A 26,427-nucleotide genomic window follows, 5' to 3' on the forward strand; every position below is an offset into this window, starting at 1 on the left:
TAATATCTCTAATCTTAATATTTAAAAAAAAGATTTTATTTATTTATTCACAAAAGACACACAGAGACAGAGAGAGAGAGAGGCAGAGACACAGGCCGAGGGAGAAACAGGCTCCATGCAGGGAGCCCGACGTGGGACTTGATCCTGGGACCCCAGGATCACGCTCTGGGCTGAAGGTGGTGCTAAACCGCTGAGTCATCCAGATGCCCCCAAAAGATTAAGATTAATCTCCCATTTTCCCTTCTAATTTTAAATATTTTAATTATTCTATTTAAATATTTAAATATTCTTTCTTTATGTTATTCTGATTTATCCTATTTTTATATATTAACATTTTAATGCTTAATTATGACTTCTTAATTATAATGACTTTTTTTGTCTTTTCTAATTAATGCTATCTATTTCATGGATTAAAATAAATTGATAAGTTTTTATCTAACATTTTACTGTTTTCATTTCTGTATCTCTCTGCCTTTGGTGCCTCAAATAATAAACAGGCAGTTAGATTTGTTTTTTTTTAATCAGTCTTAAATTTTATGACTTGATGGGCCATTTAGGCTGCTTACAGCCATAATATAATAGTCATTTGCTTATATAATATTTAAGTATTATTATCTATCATCCTATGTGACATGGTAAAGATTATACGTCCCTGTCTCTTTTCTGTTGAGGGTCTTTATTTGTGACTTTTTGTTTTTCACTCTGCTAGTATTACGGAAGGATATTTTTTCATCTTAAAGACTGAGTGTGTTTAAACACCGCTCGATGATTTAAATAATGTTCTTTTTGGTCCTTGCAATCACCATGCGAAGTACTTGGTAATTACCTTCAACACCTTTAACAGTTTGGATGGTCCATGGTTAACTAACTCTTCAAGGCCCGATTCCATCCCTGTGGGGAGCACATCATCCTGCAGAATGCAAATGCCACGGCCAGTGTGCAGGGCTTCCTGCCATTTATTATGGACTCCTCATCATCTGTCTCCTACTCCATACCCTACTTTTTGCCCCATGTTGACACATTTTTTCCCTATTTCTCCAGGTCCCAAGTCATGGCATCGTCATTCACTTTTATGCAGAATTTCCTTCCTTCTGGTAAATCATTTGTGACAATTACCTAATAACTCATCTTCTGGCTTCTCAAAACCTTGTCTAGGACAGTGGGAGGCTCAGTGATTGAGCGTCTGCCTTCAGGGTGACCCCGGGGTCCTGGGATCGAGTTCCACGTCGGGCTCCCCACGTGGAGTCTGCTTCTCCCTCTGCCTATGTCTCTGCCTCTCTCTGTGTCTCTCATGAATAAATAAATAAGATCTTATTTAAAAAAACACAAAAAAACCCTTTTCTTTCCTGATTACTGTTGTGGGAAGAACAGCCAACTCTCTCTAGCTTGAATCCCAAAGAACTTAGCTTCTTGAAGGACATTTGAGTCACATTCCCAATACTTTTTCTTCAATAAAAACAAATCTAATAGTCAGTCTACCCTATCTGTCTGTCTATCTGTCTACCTACCTACCTGTCACATTCTTTTAGTTGCTGATGTTTGATCTAAGTTGGCCCTTCTAATTGTTCCCATTATGCTTTGGCCATGGATATAGGACTAAAAACAGTAACAATAACACCAAATTTCTGGGCACTATGATTCAAGAATTACTCTAGGCTTATTTCTTCTTTAGTCACTTGGAATTTTCTTATAATCAGTATGTCTTGTTCATCAGCTCATTGAATCCCAAACCCTTTACTGGAAAACTGGGGCACAGGGGTTGGTGCCCTGTGACTTTTTCTCTGCTGTCTTTCTGGAAGTGGATATATCTCTCCTCTCTGTTTTTTTTTTCTTTTTTTACTTTGCCAATATATGTTATTTTTGCTTGCTATTCAAATTCTGTTCTTGAGTTTAGTAGGAACTCGGTTACAACTAATAATTTGATTACTTTTAAATATGTCACAATCGACATTTTGACATCTGGTGCCATGGTAATTTGTAATTGCTACAACCATTAACGCCTGCAGCATAGATAAAATAAACCTGATTTCTTCTCTAGCTCTTTTATTTCTCAAACAAGCAAGCACATTGAAACATAATCAAATGGGAGAACTGATTCCACCCTGAATTTTAGAAGAGTGAGTGATTTGTAGACATTTGTGCCCTTTTAAAAATCAAACTTTTAATTATGAGGTGGTAATGGTGGATTCACATGCATTTTGATAGAAATAATACAGAAAGACTTGGTGTGCCCTTTACCCCTTTTACCTAATGATAACATCTTTTAACACTAGACTGCAATAGCAGAACCAGGATATTGATAGTCAAGATACAGGTAGTTGAATCACCACGAGATTCTCTCTTTTTACTTCTAACTCTTACGATCAACCACCACCACCCTCCTTCTTACCACCCCACCACCCGGACCCTCCAGTCCTGGCCCTGACCTCTGACAACTACTGGTCTCCATTTCTTTCATTGTTTTTCAAGACTGTTATATAAACGGAATCAGACATTTTGAGACTGGCCTTTCCCCCCACTCGTTATAATTCTCTGGCAATTCATACAGGTCGTGTGTGTATCAGTATGTTCCTTTGCTACCACTATTTATCGCATAGAATAGTATTCCATGGTGTGGAGTACACGACTGTTTAGCCATTTACCCATCGAAGGGCATCTGAGTTGTTTCCCTGTTTTTGGTTATTACAAATAAATCTTCTGTGAACGTTATTACACAGGCTTTTGTCTCAACATAAGTTTTCATTTTTCTGGGATGAGAGTCCAAGGGTGCAATGGATTTGTTTTTGTGCTGTCAAGTCTGGAGAGTTCTTTATTTATTCTAGACACAGTCCTATATATGTGGTTTCCAGATACTTTACTTTTTTTTTCTCTCAGTCTGTGGATTGTTTTTTTTATCCTCTTAATAGGATCTTTCACAGATCACAGGTTTTTAATTGCGCCAATGTTCAATTCATCATGCTTTCCTTTTATGAATCATTCTTTTGGTGAGAAGTTTGGATCTCTTTGCCTAGTTCTAGATCCTGAAGATTTGCTCTTTTTTTTTTTTTTTTAAACAATAGTGCCTTTTACTTAGAAAATTGCTTGCTGCTCTCTTCTCAACTGAAATCAATAGTCTTAGGTCCAAAGTTTAAAACTATATAAATGAACACATGGACGAATTAGCCATAGCAGAGATAGCTGGGATCTTTAAAAAGTATCTTTGATGGCCCTGTTATAAAGAACCACAAAGTGCCTCTTCTGTAGGAACTGTCATGAAAGAAGGTAGAGCATGGAAACAGAGGACTCCCATTCTGTGCGCCTTAAAGAGTTATTGGCAGATTCCCAGAATGAGGGGCATCCTATAGAAATGTCAAGGAGGAAACTGAGGCCAGAGGTCATGCAACATGTGAAAACATTCATTTGTGGTGAATAAATGGCCTGCCTGGAATTCAAGTACAAACAGAGCTGTGGCTTGTTCACCTAAGACTGTTTACCCTCCTGGATCACGGAACCAATGGTGGCTGACTCATACGATTAACAAAGGGTTATAACCCACAAAAGGTTAGTAAGAGGTAGGGATATTGTTGAGAACTAGACAATAACTAAGAGAGCTACAACCATGCACTTTGGGTATTTGGGTCTTCTAATTAGCCTAGTCTTCTAAAGGGTCAAAATTAAAAATAAATAGAGGTCAGAATTATAAGGTGGTGGCTTCAAACTTTATTATTTCTAGAAAGGGTTTGCTACTTTGAGACTAAGTTCATGGTGACTTGACAAGTGGTGATAGGAGTTTCTTTTTAGAAGTGAAATTTAGGGGCACCTGAGTGGCTCCGTCGGGTAAACGTCTGATTCTTGATTTTGGCCCAGGTCACGATCTCAGGGTCACGAGACGGAGCGCCGTGTCAGGCCCTGCGCCCAGCAAGAAGTCGGCTCGACATTCTCTCTCTTCCTCTCCCTCTGCTCGTGCTCCTTTTTTCCTCTCTAAAGTAAATAAATCAATAAATAAAATCCTAAAAAAGAACCACCCTGAAATTTAAAATAACTTTTCAGAGTTAAATACAGCAGAGGTTCTGTATACAGATTTTAAGGTGAAGTCGATAGTCATTTTTCTCTAATAAAACACAAAACAACACACTTTTATCTTCCAGGCTTCATATTTCGTCTCTCAAGAAACTCGTCATCCGGAGCATAAGTTTGCATAACATATTGCAGATTAGATATTTACTTTCTTTGCTCCAGCCTTTGGGCCTTAGCTAGTCTGCTGAAAAAGGTGCCAGTCTATACCCGCAGAAGGAAAAAGAGGCGCTGGCAGTCTGTGGGGTCATCTGACAGGTGTTGCAGGGCTCCGCTCATCCCAACGTCTCCTGTTCACGGAGCCTAAAACTTCTTGCCATCCTTCCAGTTAAAGGCCTCTCTCCAGAAGATCTTTTTTAAAGATGGAAATATCTGGACACCTGGGTGGCTCGGGGGTTGGGCATTGGCCCAGGCTGTGACCCCAGGGTCCCGGGATCGAGTCCCACGTCGGGCTCCCTGCATGGAGCCTGCTTCTCCCTCTGCCTGGGTCTCTGCCTCTCTCTCTGTGTCTCTCATGAAAAAATATATAAATAAATCTTAAAAAAAAATAAAGATGCAAATATCTTACCAAGGAAGTAGATACTAATATCCTCAAGTGACTCACATTTCTGCACCCACCCCTGAGTGACAGTAGCACCCTAAGGAAGCAGGAACCAGACAGTTGTATTCAAAGGAGGCGGCTAGTAAGGAAGGAGTGGGGGGGCCTTCTCGGGGGCCCATCGCAGCACAGGCGCAAACTTCATGAGAGGAAGGTTTCTGAGGTCAGACCTTCCAACTGAATCTTCTTTTGCAAAACTAACCTAGGCACTTCCAAGTCTAACCGAGGAAATTGTGGGGTTTTTAAGAGCCACGTTGTATACAGTTTTTCAAAAAATTAAGTTTCGGAGGCAGTTTGCGTACAGTAAGATGCACAGATCTTACGCGCGCATCTCGGTGACGTTTGGTGAACGTACATAAGCCCCTTGTGAAGAACACAGCGACTAAGGTGGGGCCCATCGCATGGCCTCAGAGATCTCCCCCTGGTCCTTCCCGGACACCCCCGGCCCCCGCCCCCGGATGGGCTATCACTGTGCCACGGAGGCGCTTCTTCTAAATGCCGTCCCACAGCCGCTTCTGTGAGTCTGACGGCTTGTGCCCGTCCGGGGTCTCGGGACCCAGCCGTGGTGCTGGTGTGTCCTGGGTGTCCTGGGTGTCCTGGTTTGGCCTTCAGTGCCGAGTGCGAGTTTACCCCAGGACTGCACCGCAGCCTGTTTTCTCCTCCCCGTGATAGACATTGGGCTGTTGCCCGCTGTTGCCCACCACGAGCGAAGCTGCCGTCAGTGCTTTTGTGCTAGTCTGTTTGTGGGCGTCGGTCCTCATTGCTCTTAAGTGCATGCCCCCGGGTGGAGCTGCTGTGTCAGAGGGTTAGTGTGTGGGGACTACGGACCCTGCCACGAAGGGCTCGTGCTGCTTTACACTCCTGCAACCCGCGTGAGAGGCCTCAGGGCTCGCCGGTGCCTGATATTCTCAGTCTTTTTCGTTTTAGCCCTTCCTCCAGGGACGATCTATCTCGCTGTGACTTTTATTATTTACTTTAATTTAAAGTCAGTCAGTTGGCACATGGTGTATCGTTAGTTTCAGAAGTAGGGTCCGTGATTCATCAGCTGCACGTACCACCCGGGCGTCCTTCACGCCCATCCCGCTGCTGCCCCGTCCCCCCCGCCCCCCCGCAACTCTCAGATTGTTTCCTGGAGGTAAGAGACTCTTATGGCTTATCTCCCTCTCTGATAATTGTCTTATTTTAATTTGCATTTCGGTAATGACTAATGATAAGCAGCACCCACTCCTGTGGACACTGGCCAGTCCTGTGTCCTTCGGTGAAGTGTTTGCTTAGGTCTTTTGCCCATTTTAAAAATCCAACTTCTGGGCCTACTTGGAGTTACTTCCTATTGGCTGCATTATCCCCTGGGTATGGATCATACGTCCCTGCTTCTCTGCAGTACTGCTTAGTTCTGGTTACGTGCAGGACACTGTTGTAGCTACCCCAGACTCTCTCACATTCTTCTGAGAATTACTGGCTTTCTGGTTTTTGTAGATACTTTAGTAGATAATAGCCTGGGATCTAAGTGCAAACCTCATCTCCTTTAAGCTATAACTGCTCCTAGTATCTTTGTTCTGTTTTTATTTTGCTTTTAAGCCTGACATTAGGTGAAGGTTTTTTTTTTTTTATTATTTTTATTTTTATTTTTATTTTTTTTTTTAGGTGAAGGTTTTTTCATTGTTGCCCTTTTTCAGATTGAGGAGACTTTTTTCTATTATAATATTGCTAAGTGTTTTCGCTTTTAATCAAGAATAGATGTTGAATTTTTCAAAACTATTTTGAGTCTATTGATCGGATTCTGCAGTTTTAATTTTTAGTCTATTAACGTGGTCAGTTACATTGATTTTTAAATATAAATCAACTTCTTCCTGGAACAAACCCCATTTGGTTGCAATGTATTTTTTATTTTATAGATTCTTGGATTTGATTTGCTAATTGTATTTTAAGGATTTTTGCAACTGTGTTCATAAGAGATATGTATCTGTGATTTTCTTGAAATGTCTTTGATTTTGATATCAGGGTAATTCTGGCCTCATAAAATAAATTGGAATATATATATATATTTTTTTTCTTGAATTTTCTGAGACAGCCTGGATATAAGATTGATATTATTTCTTCCTTAAATTTTGGTAGAATCCACCTGTGAAGCACTAGAGGCATGGGGTTTTCTTTGTTGGAAGGTTTTAAATTATGAATACAATTTTTAAAAAAGATTTCATTTATTTATTCATGGGAGATACAGAGAAAGGCAGAGACACAGGCAGAGGGAGAAGCAGGCGAAGGCAGATGCTCAACCACTGAGCCACCTGGGCGCCCCTGAATACAATTTCCTCAACAAACATTCTTTAAGGTTATTAAGATTTTCTGTCTCTCCTTGTGGTAGTTTGTGTAAGATTTGTTTATCAAGGGACACGTCTATTTCATCCAAGTTGTCAAAATTATGGGCATGTAGTTGTTAACAATATTCTTTTATTGTTATTTTAATATCTGGAAAATCTATGATGGTCTCCTCTTTAACTGCAGATACTGATAATTTGTTTTTGATTTTTTTCCTTGAATACTGTTGCTAGAGGCTTATACCTCTTACTAATTTTTTTCAAAAAATCAGTTTTTGTCCTTGTGGATTTTTTCTATTTTTCCTTTGACCAATTTCCACTGCCTTTTTTTTTTTATTGTTTCTTTTCTTCTATGTCTTTTAGGTTCAATTTGTTCTTCTGTTTTTTTTTTTTTTTCCATTTAAAGGAAATATCTGATATGGTTTCGAAAAAGCAATAGAAAGATTTGCATTAGTGTATACTTAGAAAACCTATGTTGAACAAATTTTGCAATCTTATTTCTGTTATCAAGGGAACTAAAAAAATTAAATGACTATTGTAAATTTAATCTCAATCAATTACATACGAAGGGTGTGAAGATTGAGGTGCATAGAGAAATCATGAGGCAGAAAATCCTTGTCAAACCAAACTCCTAAAAATAGCACTTTAATGTGGAGATGGAATTATAGTTATATATTTCAGGCAATTACACTGAATATGTCTTTTTTTCATTGTCTCTGCCTTATCAGTCATTATATGTGAAATTTTGTCTTCACCATTGACATATTGATCACATACATGTCAATTATGAAACATTTCCTCACAATACATTTCTTTTAAAATATATTTCTTCAATTTTCTGACATCAAAATGATGTATGGTATGGTTAGATAGCTTATATTTTTTGACTTTTATAAAAGTTTTCTTTTTATACCGGTCTACATGTGTGTTTTTCCACTCATAATGTAAACCTATAAGCAAGCATATTGTCTATCCCTATAGCTTATCCTAGACTTCAATAAATGTTTATTGTAGTGTTTTTCCTTTTATTTTTTATTTTTTTTTTGTGTGTGTTTTTCCTTTTAGATGCAATGTTTCTTGGCATTTGAAACATTAAAAAATTGTCCTTTTAGTTTCTGAAGAATGAGAATCTGATTTTAAAAGTTAATTGGGCATAAAATATCATATTAAAAGATGAACATGAAACCAGTCCTTTTTTTTTACTCCAATTTTCCAGCTAGGATTTGGAAACCATGTGAATGAAGATCAATTAAATATATAGTAAGACATAAGATCAGAAAAATGTTGATAATTACTGAAGTTGGGTGTTGAATAAAAGTGGGTCATTATACTGTTCTCTCCACTTAGGAATATGAGTGGAAAGTCTAAAAATGTCTATTAGGCATGCACGTATGGAAACTCAAAGAGATGGGAAAATTGTGTCTTGTCGTTGAGATTTCTTGTCTAAGAAAATATTTCCAAACATGGATGGATCTTGGTTTCATGGGCCTACAGCTAATATGGTACAGAGGGGAAGGTTCTGTCTGAGAAAATGAGAATGAAACTATGTGAACAGAACTTGGTAAGAAAGGGAATATTTAGAAGAGAAGAAGAAATCACTACAAATTATTATTTGTAGACGCTGACAAATAATAAACATAACCATAGTGAAATATGAATGAACTGCCTCCTATTTAGTTTTTCCCCTATATTTTTGACTCATTTTCTTTGACTGACTCTTGATGTGACAAGATTTTGTAATACCATTTTCTATAGAAAGAATAAATGATAATTTGAACTTTTCAAATGTTTGGTCACATTTTTTTGACAGTTTAGAAAAAATTTTAAGCTTCATAATTCATTATTTGCAATACCATCTATAATTTTGGAATTTTTTTACTTATTTAAATATTTATTTGAATCTTAATTTGCTTTCCATTTTTGAATTTTGATCCTTATGCAACCAAGCCCACCTCTAAGTAACAGATTAGTGTTTAACTTCATAAAAATATATTCTTATGTTATTCTGTGGGAACATTTTTATTTTTAAAGATTTATTCATGAGAGACACAGAGAGGCAGAGATCCAGGTAGAGGGAGAAGCAGGCTCCATGCAGGAGCCCGATGTGGGACTCGATCCCGGGACCCCGAGGTCATGCCCTGAGCAGAAGATGGACACTCAACCGCTGAGCCACCCGGGAGTCCCTGGGAACATTTTTAGAAGCAAATTTGGCTCTTCCCATGGTATTGAAAGTGATCCATCCTCTGTATTGTACGTAGTATTTTTTTCAGGCAAAATGTTAAAGAGGATAAAGGGTAAATCTTCTCATGATTATCCTTTTTTTTCTGGGAAATCAGTGAAGTTGAAGAAAGATTTAAAAATGAGAAATGAGGGGGAAAAAATAAAAATGAGAAATGAGGGCTGCCTGGGTGGCTCAGTCTGTTAAGCGTCTGCCTTCAGCGCAGGTCATGACCCCGGGTCCTGGGATCAAGCCCCGCATCAGGCTCCCTGCTCAGTGGGGAGTCTGCTTCTCCCTCTCCCTCTGCTGCGGCCCCTGCTTGTTCTCTCTCTGTGTGTCAAATAAATAAGTAATATATTGAAAAAATAAAAAATGTGAAATGAATATATAGGCGTCGTCACACTAGTGCAAACCCGTGGTTGACTCTGTTCCATCTTCCGTCTGGGAGATACCGTAAGAGGCAGCTTATCCACTCACAGTGAACGGGGTGTCCCCCCCCCCAGTCCTATTTTTTTTTTATTACAGTCACATCGTAGGGTAGTTTTCTATGAATTTGGGTGAAACTAGTTTGATGCCTACCTACCCCGTTTGCAGCCTGGAGCTCCTCTTCCTGCCCCGGGTCCTTTATACCTCTGCCCCGCTGTGTGAGGGGGACGATGGCGAGAGGACGCGGCCGCACGTCCCCTGCACGTCGGGCACGAGTGTGGAGAGGTCCCGGGGACGGCCTTGCACATCCGCCCGCACACGGGCGCCGCTTACTCTCTTCCCTCAGCTCAGTTTCTAAGCCCACAAAGAGGGGCCCTTGGGGCACCTGCTCTGGGGTCCCCGCGATCTCCCACGAATTGCAGGAATGAGCAGAAAGCACTGGGGCTTGGGAGCGTCGAGGGGAGGTGGGAGGGGGTCGCATAATACCAAGAGGAGAAACCCAAGGCCAGGGGCGCGGAGGAGGGGGACCGGGGTTCGTCTTGCCCGCTCTGCTGATGACCCGAAGTTTGAGGAGTGAGGGCAGGGAAGCTCCGGCGTGTGAGGCCTCGTCCTCCCTCCCCCAGTCTTAGGAAACCTGCTTCTCCGTCTTACGTGGGGCCCCATTCCGAGGCCTTAGGGCGTCTGGTCCTGTGCCCTCGCTCCCCTTTCAGATCGAAGGCTCCTGAGTGGCTGCTCCGGGCCGCAGCTTGACACGTCAGGACTGACCCCCTCTGTGCTGCCCCCGGTTCCTTCTTCTTTCCGCGCCTGCATGATCCTTTGTGTCACTGAGGTCGGGGACCGAGACCTTATTGGCCGGCGGGTTGCTAACGAGGAGGCCGGGGGGCGGGCGGCCTTCAGGTTTCCCCAACACAGACTTGCTCACAGAAGACCTCACGTGTGTCTGCAAATGATGATTTACTCTGCGCGTCACTCGGGTTATCCTCCTCGGGACCCCGAGAGAGCAAATACCTTAACCTACGTCAAGAAATTCATGATTTAAAAAAAAAAAAAAAAAAAAAAAAAAAAAAATTCATAATTTTAATATAACCGCGTTCCTTGAAGCATCGGTATAACTGGGGAGAAACCCCACCGACCGCGCCTCCTCCTTCTCCTCAGACGTGGGCTCGCTTTGTCAAGAGCACGCGGGAGCCTTTCGCCACCCTCTGCTGCGGAGGCTGGTGGGGGCCGTGCTCTGCCTAAGGGCTTAACATGCTAAGAAAGTTCTCTTGTCTCTTCTTTTTTTAAAAAAAGAGACTTTTAGTATTTATTCCTGAGACACACAGAGGCAGAGACCCAGGCAGAGGGAGAAGCAGGCTCCACGCAGGGAGCCCGACGCGGGACTCGATCCCAGGACCCCGGGGTCCCGCCTTGGACCAAAGGCAGATGCTCCACTGCTGAGCCATCCGGGGCCCCTAAAAGTCTATTTTCCAAGCTCTGGTTCTTTGTGCTGTTGAGAATCAAGACCTGGAGTGGACGGGCCTTGATGGAGCGCAGCGATTTGACGTGCCTTGGAGAAGGTGGAAGTAGGCCTGGAATGCGGGGGGGGGGGGGGGGGGGTGAGGAGCTGCCTTGGTTTGCGCGTGAAACCAGGTGGAGGGAAAGCCTGAGCAGGAGGGAGGGAAGGGGCAGGGGCTGGGCCACCTGCAGGGAGCCCGCGCTGTGGAGGGAGCCAGGGGGTGGGAAAGCCCCTCCGGCACCAGACACCGCGTCTTTGAGCTTGTTTTCTACACTGGATGGTCCTTTGCTCCCCACAAATTTTACTCAGAGTTTTGGCGGAATTTATCATCATGACGTTGGTGTGAAAATAAGGGGGGGGGGGGGCTCCAGGTGGGGCAGAGCGACCGGAGAGCGGGGGTTGGGTGGGGGTGGCCCCACAGGAGCCTTTGCCCGCAGGGAACAGCTGTGCTTCTCAGGGCTCAGCCCCGAGTCCCAGCCTCAGATTCTCGGGGCCACTTGGGGGGAGCCTGTGGGGCCTGGAGCCCAACCTCATGGCTGGCGGCCTGCGTGCCCCGCTCCTGGCCCCGTCCTCACCGCTGGAGGCCCGTGTGGCCCCCTCCCAGCTCCGTGCTCACCGCTGGAGGCCCATGTACCCCCTCCTGACCCCGTCCTCACTGCTGGAGGCCCGTGTGGCCCCCTCCCAGCTCCGTCCTCACTGCTGGCGGCCCATGTACCCCCTCCTGACCCCGTCCTCACTGCTGGAGGCCCGTGTGGCCCCCTCCCAGCTCCGTCCTCACCGCTGGCGGCCCATGTACCCCCTCCTGGCCCCGTCCTCACTGCTGGAGGCCCGTGTGGCCCCCTCCCAGCTCTGTCCTCACTGCTGGTGGCCCATGTACCCCCTCCTGGCTCCGTCCTCACCGCTGGAGGCCCGTGTGGCCCCCTCCCGGCTCCGTCCTCACTGCTGGTGGCCCATGTACCCTGTTCTGGGCTCCGTCCTCACCGCTGGAGGCCCGTGTACCCTCTCCCGGCTCCGTCCTCACTGCTGGCGGCCCATGTACCCCCTCCTGGCCCCGTCCTCACTGCTGGAGGCCCGTGTGGCCCCCTCCCAGCTCTGTCCTCACTGCTGGTGGCCCATGTACCCCCTCCTGGCTCCGTCCTCACCGCTGGAGGCCCGTGTGGCCCCCTCCCAGCTCCGTGCTCACCGCTGGAGGCCCATGTACCCTGTTCTGGGCTCCGTCCTCACCGCTGGAGGCCCGTGTACCCCCTCCTGGCTCTGTCTTCACCACTGGTGGCCCGTGTACCCCCTCCTGGCTCCGTCCTCACCGCTGGAGGCCCATGTGCCCCCCTCCCGGGCCTCCGAGCACCCCTGGGCGAGTGTCCGAGGCCTGGAGCGGTGGGTGGGGGGTGTCACTGTGTGCCAGCAGGTGCCCCGGCCTCCCCTGGTGACACTGCTGTCCCCGTGCAGCCCTCCCCTCCGACGATGGGCAGAAGCAAGCGGGGGGCTGGTGTCATGGTGCGAGCACCCCCAGCGGCCGCCGCACCGCCTCGTGTCCTGGCACCGCCCGTTGGCCCTGAAGCACCAGGGGTCCCCGCGGCCCTGGCCTCCTCACCACCGGAGCCTGCTGTCCCCACCCCGCTCAGCCCCTGCCCTGCGGAGTCGGTGGCGCCACTGCCACGGCTTAGAGGCACTTGGTCATTAATACCGGCGCTATTGATGATTGATTAGTGGTGGTACCAGTGTTTAGTTGGTAGCTGGGTGCCAGGATCAGATTATTATTTTTTAAATATTTTATTTATTCATGAGACACACACGAGACAGAGACCCAGGCAGAGGGAGAAGCAGGCTCCCTGCAGCGAGCCCGATGCCGGGCTCGATCCCAGGACCCCAGGTCCCACCCTGGGCCCCACAGGTGCCCCAGGGTCAAATTATGAAAAAGAAAAGAAAAAGAATGTACGGGCCCATCTGACCTTTGTGGCCTTTGTCGCTCTCCTGTCTGCCTCGGGACACCTGCTTCACGTAAACCCCTGAAGAGTCGGCGACACTAGTGCCCGTGTGTGATGGTAGCGTGGGCACCCACGGGCACACGCGCACGCCGCCCCCCAGCACGGCCACAGCCACGTCCGCAGGTACGCGTGGGTCTCTGTGCCGCGCGTGGGTTAAGACAACGGAGATTTTGTTTTTTCTTACATGTTTGCCAAACGTGAATGACAATTTCATTCAAACATTTTGATTTTTATGTGGATTTTAAAGAAATCCCACCTCAACTACTCCTTTATAATCAGAACTATTATTTCCTTTTTTAAAAAAATAAATTCATTTTTTATTGGTGTTCAATTTGCCAACATACAGAATAACACCCAGTGCTCAGCCTGTCAAGTGCCCCCCTCAGCAGAACTATTATCTCTAGTCTGTGGATGGTTATTTTTTCTGAAAAGGTGTGCTTCCTGCCTAGCAGAGGCCTCACTTGCCTTTGGCCAAAGAGCCGTGGTGCCCAAGAGACCCTTGGAGGATACTTGTAGCTTCAGGTGCTTCGCGTTTCCATAAATACCAGTCGTACGGATGAAGCTGGGGGGGCTCATTTGTTGCTTACCTAGAAAAAATGCTAATAGATATTGGCCCGGCTGCACTTGAGGAATCCGGATATTGTCTCGATCCCAGAGTCGATCACGATCCGCACTCGTCTATTCCTTCCGAAGACTCTCTCCGGCTTTCCCCCACCGCCGAATTCATTCTCATCACCTTGATTTCAGGAACACACAGGCTAACGCTCTGGAATTCCACCTGCCACGCTTTGCTGCCTGCTGAGTGATTTTATTTTATATTTCATTTCATTTCATTTCATTTCATTTCATTTCATTTCATTTTATTATTTTATTTTATTTATTTTATTTTATTTTTAAAATTAAATTAAATTTAATTTTTTAATAATAAATTTATTTTTTATTGGTGTTCAATCTGCCAACATACAGAATAACACCCAGTGCTCATCCCGTCAAGTGCGCCCCTCAGTGCCCGTCACCTAGTCACCCTCACCCCCCGCCCTCCTCCCCTTCCACCACCCCTACTCTCTCTCCTTCTTCCGTGGCTTCATTTTGTTTTTCTCCTTGGCACTTACCACCTTTGCACAGCCTGTGTAATTATTCAATTATTTTACTTATCGCCTGTCTTTCCCCATTAGTGTGGGAGCTCCGTACAGCCAGGGCTCTGTGTATGGTCCCCCCCCTGCTGTCTTCCTACCCCGGAACCGTGCGTGCCACGTAGTAAGTGCTCAGTAAATAACTGCTGAACGGCGAATGAGCGAGTGGAGGAATCTAGGGCCGCGGCTGTGCTCATAGCTTCTTACTGGCTCTTGCGCGAACGTGGAGATGTGCGGTTTCTGTCCCGGGCATCGGCGAGAGTTTAATGAAACGCTGGACTCTCTTCCCAGAGGGTGTGTGCTCATTCAAACACATTTACAACGAGTGTAAAAGGTTCGCCCATGAACCCTCATAGACATTTCTTCCTAGTTCTAAAATTCTGATCACCCCCGCTGTGTTCCTCCCACAGAGTAACCCCTCATTGCTCTTGCCTTCCACACGTCCGCCTCTTAAATTTGTTCACTAAATGAGTTTTAAAAAACAAGTCAAAGTGCCCTGTCATTTTTGCAGGTGTGCCCCGACCTCAAAAGTCTTTACTGTGTTAAATCTTACACGGGACACTCATCATGGTCCCAATGTAGTTTTTGAATATTTGCCAACGATCTACGTCTGCCGTGGAGCTCGTAGCTCCCACATGGGGTTCTGTGAGCATCAAAGAGCTGGTTTTGTTTCCTCTTCCCCCACCACTGCCCCCCAAACCAGCCCGCTCACAGACCGGCGGCTGGTTCTTCACCCGTCCTTCATTTCTTTGGATTTCTCATCTCTTCCAAGTCCTTACTCCAAGTGTCTGGTCTTTAAGGTGCCCTCCGTCGTTGACGCACTGTTGGGTGTTTATTTCCTGGATTGCAGTTCCCTTGGCAATTAGATGCTTATTTTGTTTTTGTCACTTTTTTACTTATTATTCAGTTAAAACGATCTCTTATTCCTCCCTTGATACTCTAAAATTCTCGAAGGGAAAGAAATATGCCCTTCTTCTGCTCTTAGGTCTCCTCATCGTGTTCCATATAGTTAGTAGGAAGTGGATGCTGCTGATGCATTGTAGCAAGTGAAGCCAGTCGAAAACTACATCGATGTGACCTTGTAAGATAATAGGAAGGTTAAGATACCTTCAAGGTGTGTCCTGTCTTATTTGGGATAAAGGATTTAATGAAAGTCAATGATGACTTACAGTAATATCACATTATTAGCCCACCTTGAAGAGGGTATACACATGGACTACTCCTACTAGACTCAACACTTGGTCTTGTTTATTCTGTGAACATTCCCAAAGAACAAGTTGATTTGTAGATCTTTATTTTTAAAATTTTTCAAAGTAAACTCTATGCTCAGCCTGGGGCTTGAACTCACTGCCCGGTGATCAAGAGTCACATGCTCTACCAACTGAGCCGGCCACGTGCCCCATATTTTGTAGATCTTTCAAGAATACTCAGTCCTTTAAATAAAGTGGGATGAGATAATATCACTCATGACACCAGGAATTAAAATTCTTTAAAATTAAGTGAATTAAAAAGTTTCTCTCATTTTCCTTTTTTGGAAGTGAGAAAGGAAATGATTCATAAGAGGAGATAACTATTGTGGTGGTTTTTTTTTGTTGTTGTTGTTTGGTAGGAAACTTAGTGGGGCTGTCACCTCTGAAATCAGTCCTCCCTATAACTATTAAAAAGTCATAATAGTACCCAAAGGCGTATTCAGATAAAGAACTGGAGTGAACACGTGTAGTGTTTTGTGAAGTAAGGCATATTCCCAAACGTTATGAAATTAATTGCATTTACTTTCTTTGGAAGTGACAAAGATGGAAACTCCTCAATGACTAATGTTTTCAACTCTGATCTGTATTTCTCTCATTTCTAGGACAAACGTTTTCACAAATGTACAAAAACAAAGCAGACAGATTAAAATCTACGCTAGTATTTCTGGCTTGATGGCTGGAAATGCCATCATATATGCTCACACTTTGGGTTCTATTTTCATTTATTCATGTATTTTAAGTAGGGTCCAGGCCCACTCTGGGGCTTGAACTCACAGCCCTGAGATCAAGAGCCAGGTGCCCCTGTTTTTGATTTTAAAAGAGAAATCAGTAGTAGCTTCCATTTCCTTTTCCACAAATAGAAGGCAGGGTGAGCCCAGAGCAGCGCCCTGAGGTCGATTCCCCGTCTGAGCTTTGCCAGGCTCTTCACCAAGCTTTCGTGAGGGATGGGAAGCTCTGGATTTCTAGACACTGGCCCTGGGGTTGGGGTTATAACCATGTCGCCAGCGGCACAGAGGCCACAGCTGCCCAGTGGCTGGGGACCCACGTGGGTCATCTGACGTCCTCTCGAGAGAGGCTCCTTTGAAGTTCCCCTTTTATGATGACTCGACAGGTACCGCCAATGCCAACCAAGCTTTACCAAGGAGCTCCCTGGTTTCTTTGTGACGGCAAGTCACACCTGAGATGCCGAGGCCACGCTGTCGCTTTATCACATGGTCTTCATGCATGTGTGGCCCTGATGCGTGTGTTTGGGAGGACAGCGAAGCGAGCATCCTTCCTGGTCTTCCCGGCCACAGGCAGCTGTGCTCTCCCAGAGACGGCCGCGCTCACCTTGGGACCTGCCGTTGGGCCTGCAACCTGCCAATCTGTGTCGCAGCCGGGTGGCCCGGCAGGTAAGGTGTCTTACCTGTGTGCGGAGTCGCCAGAGCGGGCCGGCGGGTCCAGGCTTGCTCGGGGCACCGGCTTCATGCGGGGCGACAGTCGCCCTAGCCCAGTGCAGATGTGCCCACGGCCAGGTACTACATGTCCGGTCATCAACAGGTAGTGCTTTAGGTGCCCCGGAAGGTGTGCGGAGGGTGTTTGCAGTGAGGCTTTGTGTAGCCGCAGGTGGACGCAGAATGGTGATGATGATGATGATAAGGAGGAGGAGCAGAGGGAGGAGGAGGAGAAGCAAGAGGAGGAGGAGCAGGAGGGGAGGAGGAGGAGCAGGAGCAGGAGGAGGAGGGGAGGAGGAGGGAGGAGGAGGAGCAGGAGCAGGAGGAGGAGGGGAGGAGGAGGGGAGGAGGGAGAGGAGAAGGAGAAGGAGTAGGAGGAGGAGGGGGAGGAGGAGCAGGAGGAGGAGGGGAGGAGGGAGAGGAGGAGGAGAAGGAGTAGGAGGAGGAGGGGGAGGAGGAGCAGGAGGAGGAGGGGGACGAGGAGTAAGAGGAGGAGGGGAGGAGGGAGAGGAGGAGGAAGAGTGGGAGGGAGGAGGAGGAGGATTGGGCGCAGGAGGGGAGGAGGGAGAGGAGGAGGGAGAGTGGGAGGGAGGAGGAGGGGATTAGGAGGGAGAAGAGGAGGGGAGGAGGGAGGAGGAGGAGCAGGAGGAGGGAGGGGAAGACGGAGAGGAGGGAGGGGAAGACGGAGAGGAGGAGGAGGGGGAGGAGGAGGAGGCAGCCGTGACTTTTGCCTGCGGGGCGTGAGCCCAGAATTGTGGTCGCCGAGGCCTGGGCGTCCTGGGGACGCGGCCTCAGGTGATGCGGGGCCGACGGCGGGGGGGGTGGGGGGGGTGGGGTGGGGGGGGGTGGGGGGTGGGGGAGCGCCTCACCCTGCAGGTGCGAGCCGGCGGGGGCAGGTAGAGATGGTCTGCGCGGGTCGGTGGGAGGCCCAGAGGCAGAGGCAGGGGCGCGCAGGGGGGAGGCGGGCTCCGGGGAGGCCGATGCGGGCGGGAGCTGGACCCGGGGTCACGCCCGGAGCCCCCCGCCCCCCCATGGCAGGTGCCCTCGCCCTCGCCCTCGCAGGGGGGCCGCGGGCATCCTCTGGGGGCGGCCGTACAACCCCTGCGTCTCTTTACACCGATTCCCTGAACTTTGGGTCCTGTACCACTGAAATGCTGGTGTTGATACTCAGCAGCGATGCACGCAGCCTGGTTTTTTTAGGGACTGATGTGGGCTTTTTTGTCCCACGAGGAAGCTCCAGTGGCCACACTGCAGCCTTAGCCCTGCACAGTGAGGAAAGCGCCTGCCGCCACCTGGTGACAGCGTGTCCCAGTGCACAGTGCGGGCGGAGCGGAGAAGTCACTGGGGCGGGGGGGAAGTTTCAGTGCAAGGGGGTCCAGGGAAGGGGGTCACGGCCAGGATGTGTGCGCATTTCCTCAAGGCCTCAAACCTTCCGTGTCTGACACCAAATATGTGCCCTTTCCCTGAAGTGAGCTTCTGAAAACAGGTGCCACTTACTGAGCACGAACACGGCCGGCGTCAAGCACTTTATGTCCATCATTTTTCTTTCTTTCTTTCTTTTTTTAATTTATTCATATGAGAGAGAGAGAGAGAGAGAGAGAGGCAGAGACACAGGCACAGGGAGGAGCAGGCTCCATGCAGGGAGCCCGATGCAGGATTCGACCTCAGGACCCCGGGGTCACGCCCTGGGCCAAAGGCAGACGCTCCACAGCTGAGCCCCCGGGGGGCCCCTTTATGCCACATTTCTGATGGATTTCCTTAGATTTAAGTAAATTGCAAAGTAACATAAAACTGCGTCTTCCTACAGATACCCCACCACGGGGAGGAGCGCAGAGTGAAAAGTGTTTTGGCCGCTGCTTTTGTGTCTCTCACTCAGTCTCCAGAGAAGTAAGCAAATAGGCATTTTGGTTTGTTGGTCTTAAAAATGTAAATGGAACTAATGTTTTGATGACCCTGCAGTTGACTCCTTTTCACTCGGTTCCATGTCCTGCAGATCTTTCTGCGTCAGAGCTACAGAATTTACACACAGTAGACGCCGGATAAATGTTTGCAAAATAAACCTTAGACTTCAATCACATACTCCTTTTGTCCAAAACCAGACATTATGCTTTTTTTTTTGCTCCATTTTCATCTATTTGAAGCATTTGCTCCTCCTAGGTTATTGTGGGTCTGCTCTCCTTTTTGATTATTCTTCATCAAGATCTCTTTCATGGCAAGTATCTCTTTCATAGCAATAAAGATTAGTTTCATCAAAGATCAGTTAAAATGGGGCACCCAGGGGCTCAGTGGTGGAGCACCTGCCTTCGGCCCAGGGCCTGACCCTGGGGTCCCGGGATCAAGTCCCACGTCGGGCTCCCTGCATGGAGCCTGCTTCTCCCTCTGCCTGTGTCTCTGCCTCTCTCATGAATAAATAAATAAAATCTTTTTTAAAAAAAGGTCAATTAAAATGTGTGTGTGTGAGTGTCATTTTATTGGATAATTTTCACATGTAAGCACCAGACTCTAACTTCTTATTCTCAGCTGTCTCATATAAATTTTTATTTATTTATTTATCATTTTTTACTATTTTTATAACTCAGTAGTTCTCAAGTTTTACTGGGCGTCAGATGCACCTGGGGGGTCCTTGCGACCCAGGTTGTTGGGCACCGGCGCACAGTCTCTGGCTCGGGACGTGTGGGGAGTGGCTGAAAACGTCCTTTCCAACACGTCTGCACGTGGTGCCAGTGCTCCTGGTCCAGGGGCCGCACCCTCAGGGGCACCGGTCGGTAAGACTCTCCCTGGACCCGCCACGGGCTCGCTTCCCGGCCCCTGCTGTAGGTGCCCGCAAGGAGCAGAGCCCACGGGGAGCGTGGAGAGAGGCCTCGGCGGGCCGCGGGCCTGGAACCATCTGGTGCGAGCAGAGGCTGGAAGGGACTGTCGCTCTCCGGGTGGCCTCTCCGGGGCTCATGCTCCCACCATGCGGTATGTGCTCTGACCTCCAGCGGTTGCCTCATCCTGGAGTCTGAACGGTGGCATGAGAGTGCCTCGACTTGCAGAAACCAAGATGCATTTATATTCCCTTCCTGGTGCTAGCTGGGCCAGGTGACACTCCAGGTATTAAGTGAGCTGAGGCATCCAGCCAGGTGTCTTCTCCATTTCATGGTTACGGCCGAGTCAATACTGGTGCGATTCGCCTTGTAAAAGTGAGTGCAGGAAACTGTTGTCCAAGAATCTAAAATAGGTGAGACAAAGAAGGACTTAAAAACAAATTGCCATAGAGTTCCTGTCTCCAAATGTAGTAGAATCACCGCATCTTTGATTTACAAAAACTGCCTGCTTGTGCGTATATTGGGCAGAGAAAATAGTCATTTACGGCCTGGATTATACGAAATACAAATGTAATGTATGTATATGAAACACAGAATGGAGTTTATTCTTGAGAATGATGAGGTGTATGAGGTATATTCATACTTCTAAGAGTTTGATCTGCTAGATGAATTGTAATTCTTGTAAAGGCTTAAATATTCACATTTGGAGCAGACACTTTTTAATGTTGATGCACAATCAATACCCTCGGAATCAAGAAAGCGCATGGGCCCGATCAGTATATTTGATCCAGGTTGCTAACGCGCTTGAAATATTTGTGCAAAGAAATTTTGCCACTTCTGGAAATGGAGCAAAAAAAATGTTATTAGCTATTAACTATAGGCTTTCAGTAAGCGTGCGACTACCCGTAAAAATATATAGTATTTTTTATGTGTTCACTTGAACTTCACGTCAATGGCATCATAATCGTGCGCATCGTTGTTCAGCTCCCTTCTGTCCCTCAATTTATTCGTCTTAACTGCTGTGTAGTATTCTATCCACATCTATCACGAAGTTTATCTCTTGCCTTACATTTTTTTTTCTTTTAAACTATTTATTTTTTTTTAATTTTTTTTATTTATTTATGATAGTCACACAGAGAGAGAGAGAGAGAGGCAGAGACACAGGCAGAGGGAGAAGCAGGCTCCATGCACCGGGAGCCCGACGTGGGATTTGATCCCGGGTCTCCAGGATCGCGCCCTGGGCCAAAGGCAGGCGCCAAACCGCTGCGCCACCCAGGGATCCCTCTTGCCTTACATTTAGTTGGCATTTAGATTGTTTCCAGTTTTCCGTTGCTAGAATTCTTCAGTGAATGTTCTTGAACACATATGGTCTAGAGTCTAGAAGTGAAATTGAATGGCAGACACATATGCAGCCTTATTAGATGTTGCCAAATCGCTCTCTGAAATAGCTGTGCCATGTGAGGCTGCCTCTACTTTTGTACAAAGGCTCTTGTTTCACATTCTCCCTAATATTTGAATGTGAACGTCTTAAAATTTGTCTAGCCTGAAGTGTGAAATTTCATGGTTTTAATATTTACTGGTATAGATAATAATGCTGGTGCAGATACTGTGCTTCTTATTTTATTAGTTATTCGTCTTTTATTTTACACTTACATGCTAGGCCAATTTTTCGGCTGTGTTGTTTCTTTAAAAAAAAAAACCCTATCTTTTCTTTTAAAGATTTGTTTATTTTAGAGAGCAAGAGAGACAGTGGGCTCCAGGGTGGAGGAGGAGTACAGAGAGAGAGAGGGATAGGGTCCCAAGCACAGCCTTGCCCCTGAGCGCAGAGCCCAAGACCCAAGACCGTGACCCGAGTCGAAATCACAAGTAGGGTGCCTAACCGAGCCACCCAGGTGCCCCGTTTCTCTTTTTAATTTATTTTAAATTAATTAATTAATTAATTAATTAATTTTTAAAATATTTTTGAGAGAGGGTAGGTTTTTTTTAAAGATTTATTTATTTATTTATTTATTTATTTATTTATTTATTTATGAGAGAGAGAGAGAGAGGCAGAGACACAGGCAGAGGGAGAAGCAGGCTCCATGCAGGGAGCCCGACGTGGGACTCGATCCCGGGTCTCCAGGATCACGCCCTGGGCCAAAGGCAGCCCTAAACCTCGGGGCCACCCAGGGATCCCCGCCCCCCCCCCGTCTCTCTTTTTAAAATTGATTAAAGGTCTCCGTGTAATCTGAACACTGTGCCTATTCTTGGTCACCTACTTTGCAAATATTTTCTCCAGGTCGGTGGCTTGTATTTTAGTTTTATTTCACAGTAATCTTGCTGTTGCAGAGATTTGAAATTATGGTGTAAGAAATATTTTCGGTCCTTTTCTCTCAGGTTTTTATGTCTCTCCCCGCCCCTTCCCTTTTATCCCAGAAACCCTCTCTGGTTTGGCACCTCAGCAAGCCTGAAAGTTTGCCTTTTACGTCAGGCCTTTCATCCACGTAGAACTACGCCGTATGTTGCAAGTAGCATCCACTGCCTTTTCCGTGTGGATCCTTCACGGTGGTGGCTTTGGTCGTTGAATAATCTGTACCTTCATCTCTAACGTGTGTGTGTGTGTGTGGGGGGGGTCCGTTTGAGGGTTTTCTTAATTCTTGTTCCATTACTGTATTGACTTATTCCTGTCGTTGTGGAAAACACGCATTTCCCTTTTCCCGTGAGTCCACTTCATAGCCCCCTGGAACGCTTCCGGGCCTGCCGTGATTTCAGCGAGATAAGCAGGAGTCTGCGGACGTGCGTGTCCCAGGTGTGGAGTCCGGGGGTGGTCGCTGGTGCATTCCAGGTCTGTGCCTCCTGGGGAAAGCCGGGATTGCGTTTCCTGCTCCCTTTGCCTTCGGGCACGAGCGTGCGACTCGTTTGCGGTGGTCCCGGTCTTGCAGGGAAGCTGGGGAGCCGGCCTGTGCTGTGCCCCGCGGGAGCTTGGGGGCGGCCGAGCCCCGCTACACTCAGGGGTAGACGCGGAGCAAGCCCCGCGTGACCTTTGGTGGACACGCGGTCGAGTGAAAAACGAATCCTTGTTGTCTTAAACCTCGGGGGCCTTCGGCATCGTGCATCACGCGGATGCCCCTTGGCGCATCCTAACTGCTCGTTAACGTGAAGTTGGCAACTCGAGGATGGGCAAAAGGGCGCACAGACGCCTTGCTCTTGTTAGAAGGTGATGACGTTATTTTAATGTCTCTCTTTTCGCTTCCTTTCCCCGCTTCCTTCCAGTTGTCTCACCAGCGGGAGCCAGTTTTGATGGCCTGCAAGTCCTCCCCCAGCCCTCAGCTCCTCACACGGCCTGTCTTCCCCTCCAGCCTACGCGTCCTCTTTTTTTTTTTTTTAATTTTCATTTTTTTATGATAGTCACACAGAGAGAGAGAGAGAGAGGCAGAGGGAGAAGCAGGCTCCATGCACTGGGAGCCCGATGTGGGATTCGATCCCGGGTCTCCAGGATCGCGCCCTGGGCCAAAGGCAGGCGCCAAACCGCTGCGCCACCCAGGGATCCCACACATCCTCTCTTTGTCTACACTTTTAACGATGATGCCTGCAAACATAAATGTTTTTACCCAAAATCTGAGATGATGAAGATCAACCGCGTGACTCTAGAGAGGGGGGTCATCAGTGCGAAGCAGGTTGTCGCAGCTTCCTCTTATTATCGCATTGATGTCCGTTGACCTGATACACGTCTTAGACTGGCTCTCATGGCAAAAGCCATAATTCTCTGTTGGGGTTGATCACATTCACAAGCTTGTGTGTTCGGTGTCTGACTTTTATATTTCTGGAATGTTCAGGGTAGGAGGGTCAAGATAAGTCCTTTTATTTTCTTATTATTTTTTTAATAATAGATTTATTTTTTATTGGTGTTCAATTTGCCAACATACAGAAAAACACCCAGTGCTCATCCCGTCAAGTGCCCCCCTCAGTGCCCGTCACCCATTCACCCCACCCCTGACCCACCTCCCCTTCCACTGCCCCTACTTTGTTTCCCAGAGTTTGGAGTCTTTATGTTCTCAAGATAAGTCCCGATGCAGGGGTCGAGCCCAGGACCCCGGGATCACGCCCTGAAGGCAGGCAGACACTCCACCGCTGGGCCACCCAGGCTTCCCAAGAAAAATTTCCCTTATGTTTGATAAGTTCCTCTAAAAGACGCAAAGTCATCTCATGTTATGGTGGATTGGATGGGATGTGCGTGTGTGTGTGTGTGTGTGTGTGTGTGTGTGTGTGTGGGAATTCATGCCCAGAGCACGACAGTTTTAATCGTTGACACTTTAATGGGAAGCGTATGAGTCCTTCGATTGGAATGTTTGCCTCCTAACACCCAGAAGGCGTCAGGGGGCAGCGGACGGTGTGGGGCTGATGATGAGCAATCGCGGAGCACGGAGCCCCGCAGCCCAGCACGGCGGCCCACCCGGAGGCTTGGCGTCTGCCCGAGGAGGACGCGTTACCTCCAGACAGAACAGGACGCAGGTGTGAGAAGGGACGAGCTAGCGGCATCGGCCAAATTCCCGTTTTCTGGTCCTTAAAGACTCCTGGTGAGGGTCACAGACGTCCCCAGAAATCACCGCAACCGTCGAGAGCTGCCGCTTGTCCCTGTAATAGTTCCAGTGGCGAGGAGCCAGCCCTCCCGCGTGGACTACCTGCTGGCAGCCCTCCCGCCCCTGAAAGAATGACCGTGGTCTGGTTAATGAGCGTTTACATCTGATTCCTTCCAGGTGGTTCTTCGGCGCGATCAAGAGAACGGAAGCGGAGAAACAGCTCTTACATTCGGGAAATGAGCCGGGCGCCTTCCTAATCAGGGAGAGCGAAAGCCGGAAAGGAGACTTCGCCCTTTCAGGTACGGGCATGGCCTTACGTGGTGTGAGCGTGGCTCTGGGCGTCTGTAGGAACGAGCCCGTGGGGAGTGAGCCGGAGGTTATTCGAGCCGCCGTGTCTCTTGCTTCCGTGACAAGCACCAGGTTAACGCTGAGCTGCCCGAGAGTGACACGGAAGTTGGCAGACAGTGGCCGTCTCCGAGCAGGCGTCGCTGCAAGCCCGCGCCCTGGCTGGGACACGCAGTCGTGGGTCTGGCTGCGTTTTCTCACGTTTGCGTCGTGTAGGGGTCTATCCTTCCAGGGAACTGAGAAGCCGAAGCACAAGCTACACGTGTGTCCGAATGGATCTTTCCACGGTGCACTTCCAGTTGCTGCATTTCATTCGTCTTTGCCGGGCTGCCAGGAAGTCAGTTGAAGGGGCCCCTGGGTGGCGCAGCGGTTGGGCATCTGCCTTTGGCTCAGGACATGACCCTGCGATGGGGCCCCACATCGGGGCGAGCCCCTCCCGCAGGGAGCCTGCTTCTCTCTCCCTCTCTGCCCACCTCCTCCCCTGCTTGCTTGCTCACTCTCTCTGTCAAATAAATAAATAAAATTTATAAAAAAAAAAAAAAGAAAATGAATTGAAATGCTTAGTGCGGTTGCATTTAGTTAACCCTATGACATGCAAAATTCAGCCAAATGTGGTTTTCCAACTAGGAGTCAACTACATGTTTACATTGTATTAGGGAGGAGGACCTGAGGATGGTCTTAAATAGTTACAGGTGCTTCCATGCCTGCCCCTACCTTTGAGATTCTTGGTTTCTCGGGGCGCCTGGGTGGCCCAGTGGGTTAAGCGTCAGACTCTTGGTTTCGGCTCGGGTCATGACCTCGGGGTCATGAGATGGAGCCCCCCCCCCCCGTCCTCCCCCGTCCGGCTCCACGCTCCGGGCCGCCTCTGCTTGAGATTCTCTTTCTCTCCCTCTGCTCCTCCCCCCACTCACATGAACTTTCTCTCTTTCTCTAAAATAAATAAATAAAATTAAAAAAAATCTCTTTCTTGGTTTATGTTGCAAGGATACAGAATGTTCTTTTCTTTTCTTTCTTTCTTTCTTTCTTTCTTTCTTTCTTTTTCTTTCTTTCTTTTCTTTCTTTTCTTTCTTTTCTCTTCTTTCTTTTCTTTCTTTCTTATTTACTTGCTCATGAGAGACACAGAGAGGCAGAGACCCAGGCAGAGGGAGAAGCAGGCTCCATGCACCGAGAGGCTGATGTGGGACTCGATCCTGGGACCTTGGGGTCACAACCTGTGCCGAAGGGAGGGTCAACCACAGAGCCCCCCAGAGGCCCCCAGACCATGTGTCACGAGAGACTTTCTGTCCTTGCTCTGCTCTGACCTCTGTATTGCCCAGGCCCGTCATGTGTTACGGCCCCCTTTAAAGCGTGTTCTCTGTCTAGATGGCAACCTTTTGAGGGGAGGCATTTTGCCTTCCTTTATCCCTGCGGCCCTGCCCTAAGTGTCTGTTAACCCCGAGGCCCGAGGCCCCGGTGCCGCCTGGGTCGCTGCGCTGGCAGGCAGGACAGCTCTCATGGGGCACCAGTGAGGCAGCCCCGCAGCTCACGTGTCCTGGGAGCTCTGACTGGCGCCGACTCAGGCCAGGCTGCGTGTGTCCGGTGCCCACTTTCCTTACTCACACCAAGGCCGTCCCAACTATCAGGGCGGATGGACTGGAGCTGGAAGGGACTCAGGGCGGGGGTGATCAGGCGGTTGTTTTCAGAGGCTCCATCCCTCGCCCCGGCCTCTGCGGGCACAAAGTCAGTGTGGTGCTCTCCCCTTGCTCGGCCTCGGCTCCGCCCCTGCGTAGTTAGAGGACGCTGTCCTGATTAGCGTTTTTGAAGTGTG

The 26,427-nt window shown here is 47.9% G+C and overlaps 1 protein-coding gene across 1 annotated transcript in view; it reads left to right on the forward strand.

The window, feature by feature from the left end:
- FRK (fyn related Src family tyrosine kinase) overlaps window positions 1-26,427 on the forward strand; it is a 97,067-nt gene that overhangs the window by 25,942 nt on the left and 44,698 nt on the right. Inside the window, exon 2 of the mRNA XM_041752799.1 lies at window positions 24,453-24,574. Coding sequence (XP_041608733.1) covers window positions 24,453-24,574 — 122 coding nt within the window. The remainder of the gene's footprint in view (window positions 1-24,452; window positions 24,575-26,427) is intronic.

The sequence above is a fragment of the Vulpes lagopus genome, chromosome 1 (assembly GCF_018345385.1).
Source record: "Vulpes lagopus strain Blue_001 chromosome 1, ASM1834538v1, whole genome shotgun sequence".
NCBI classification, from domain to species: Eukaryota; Metazoa; Chordata; class Mammalia; order Carnivora; family Canidae; genus Vulpes; species Vulpes lagopus.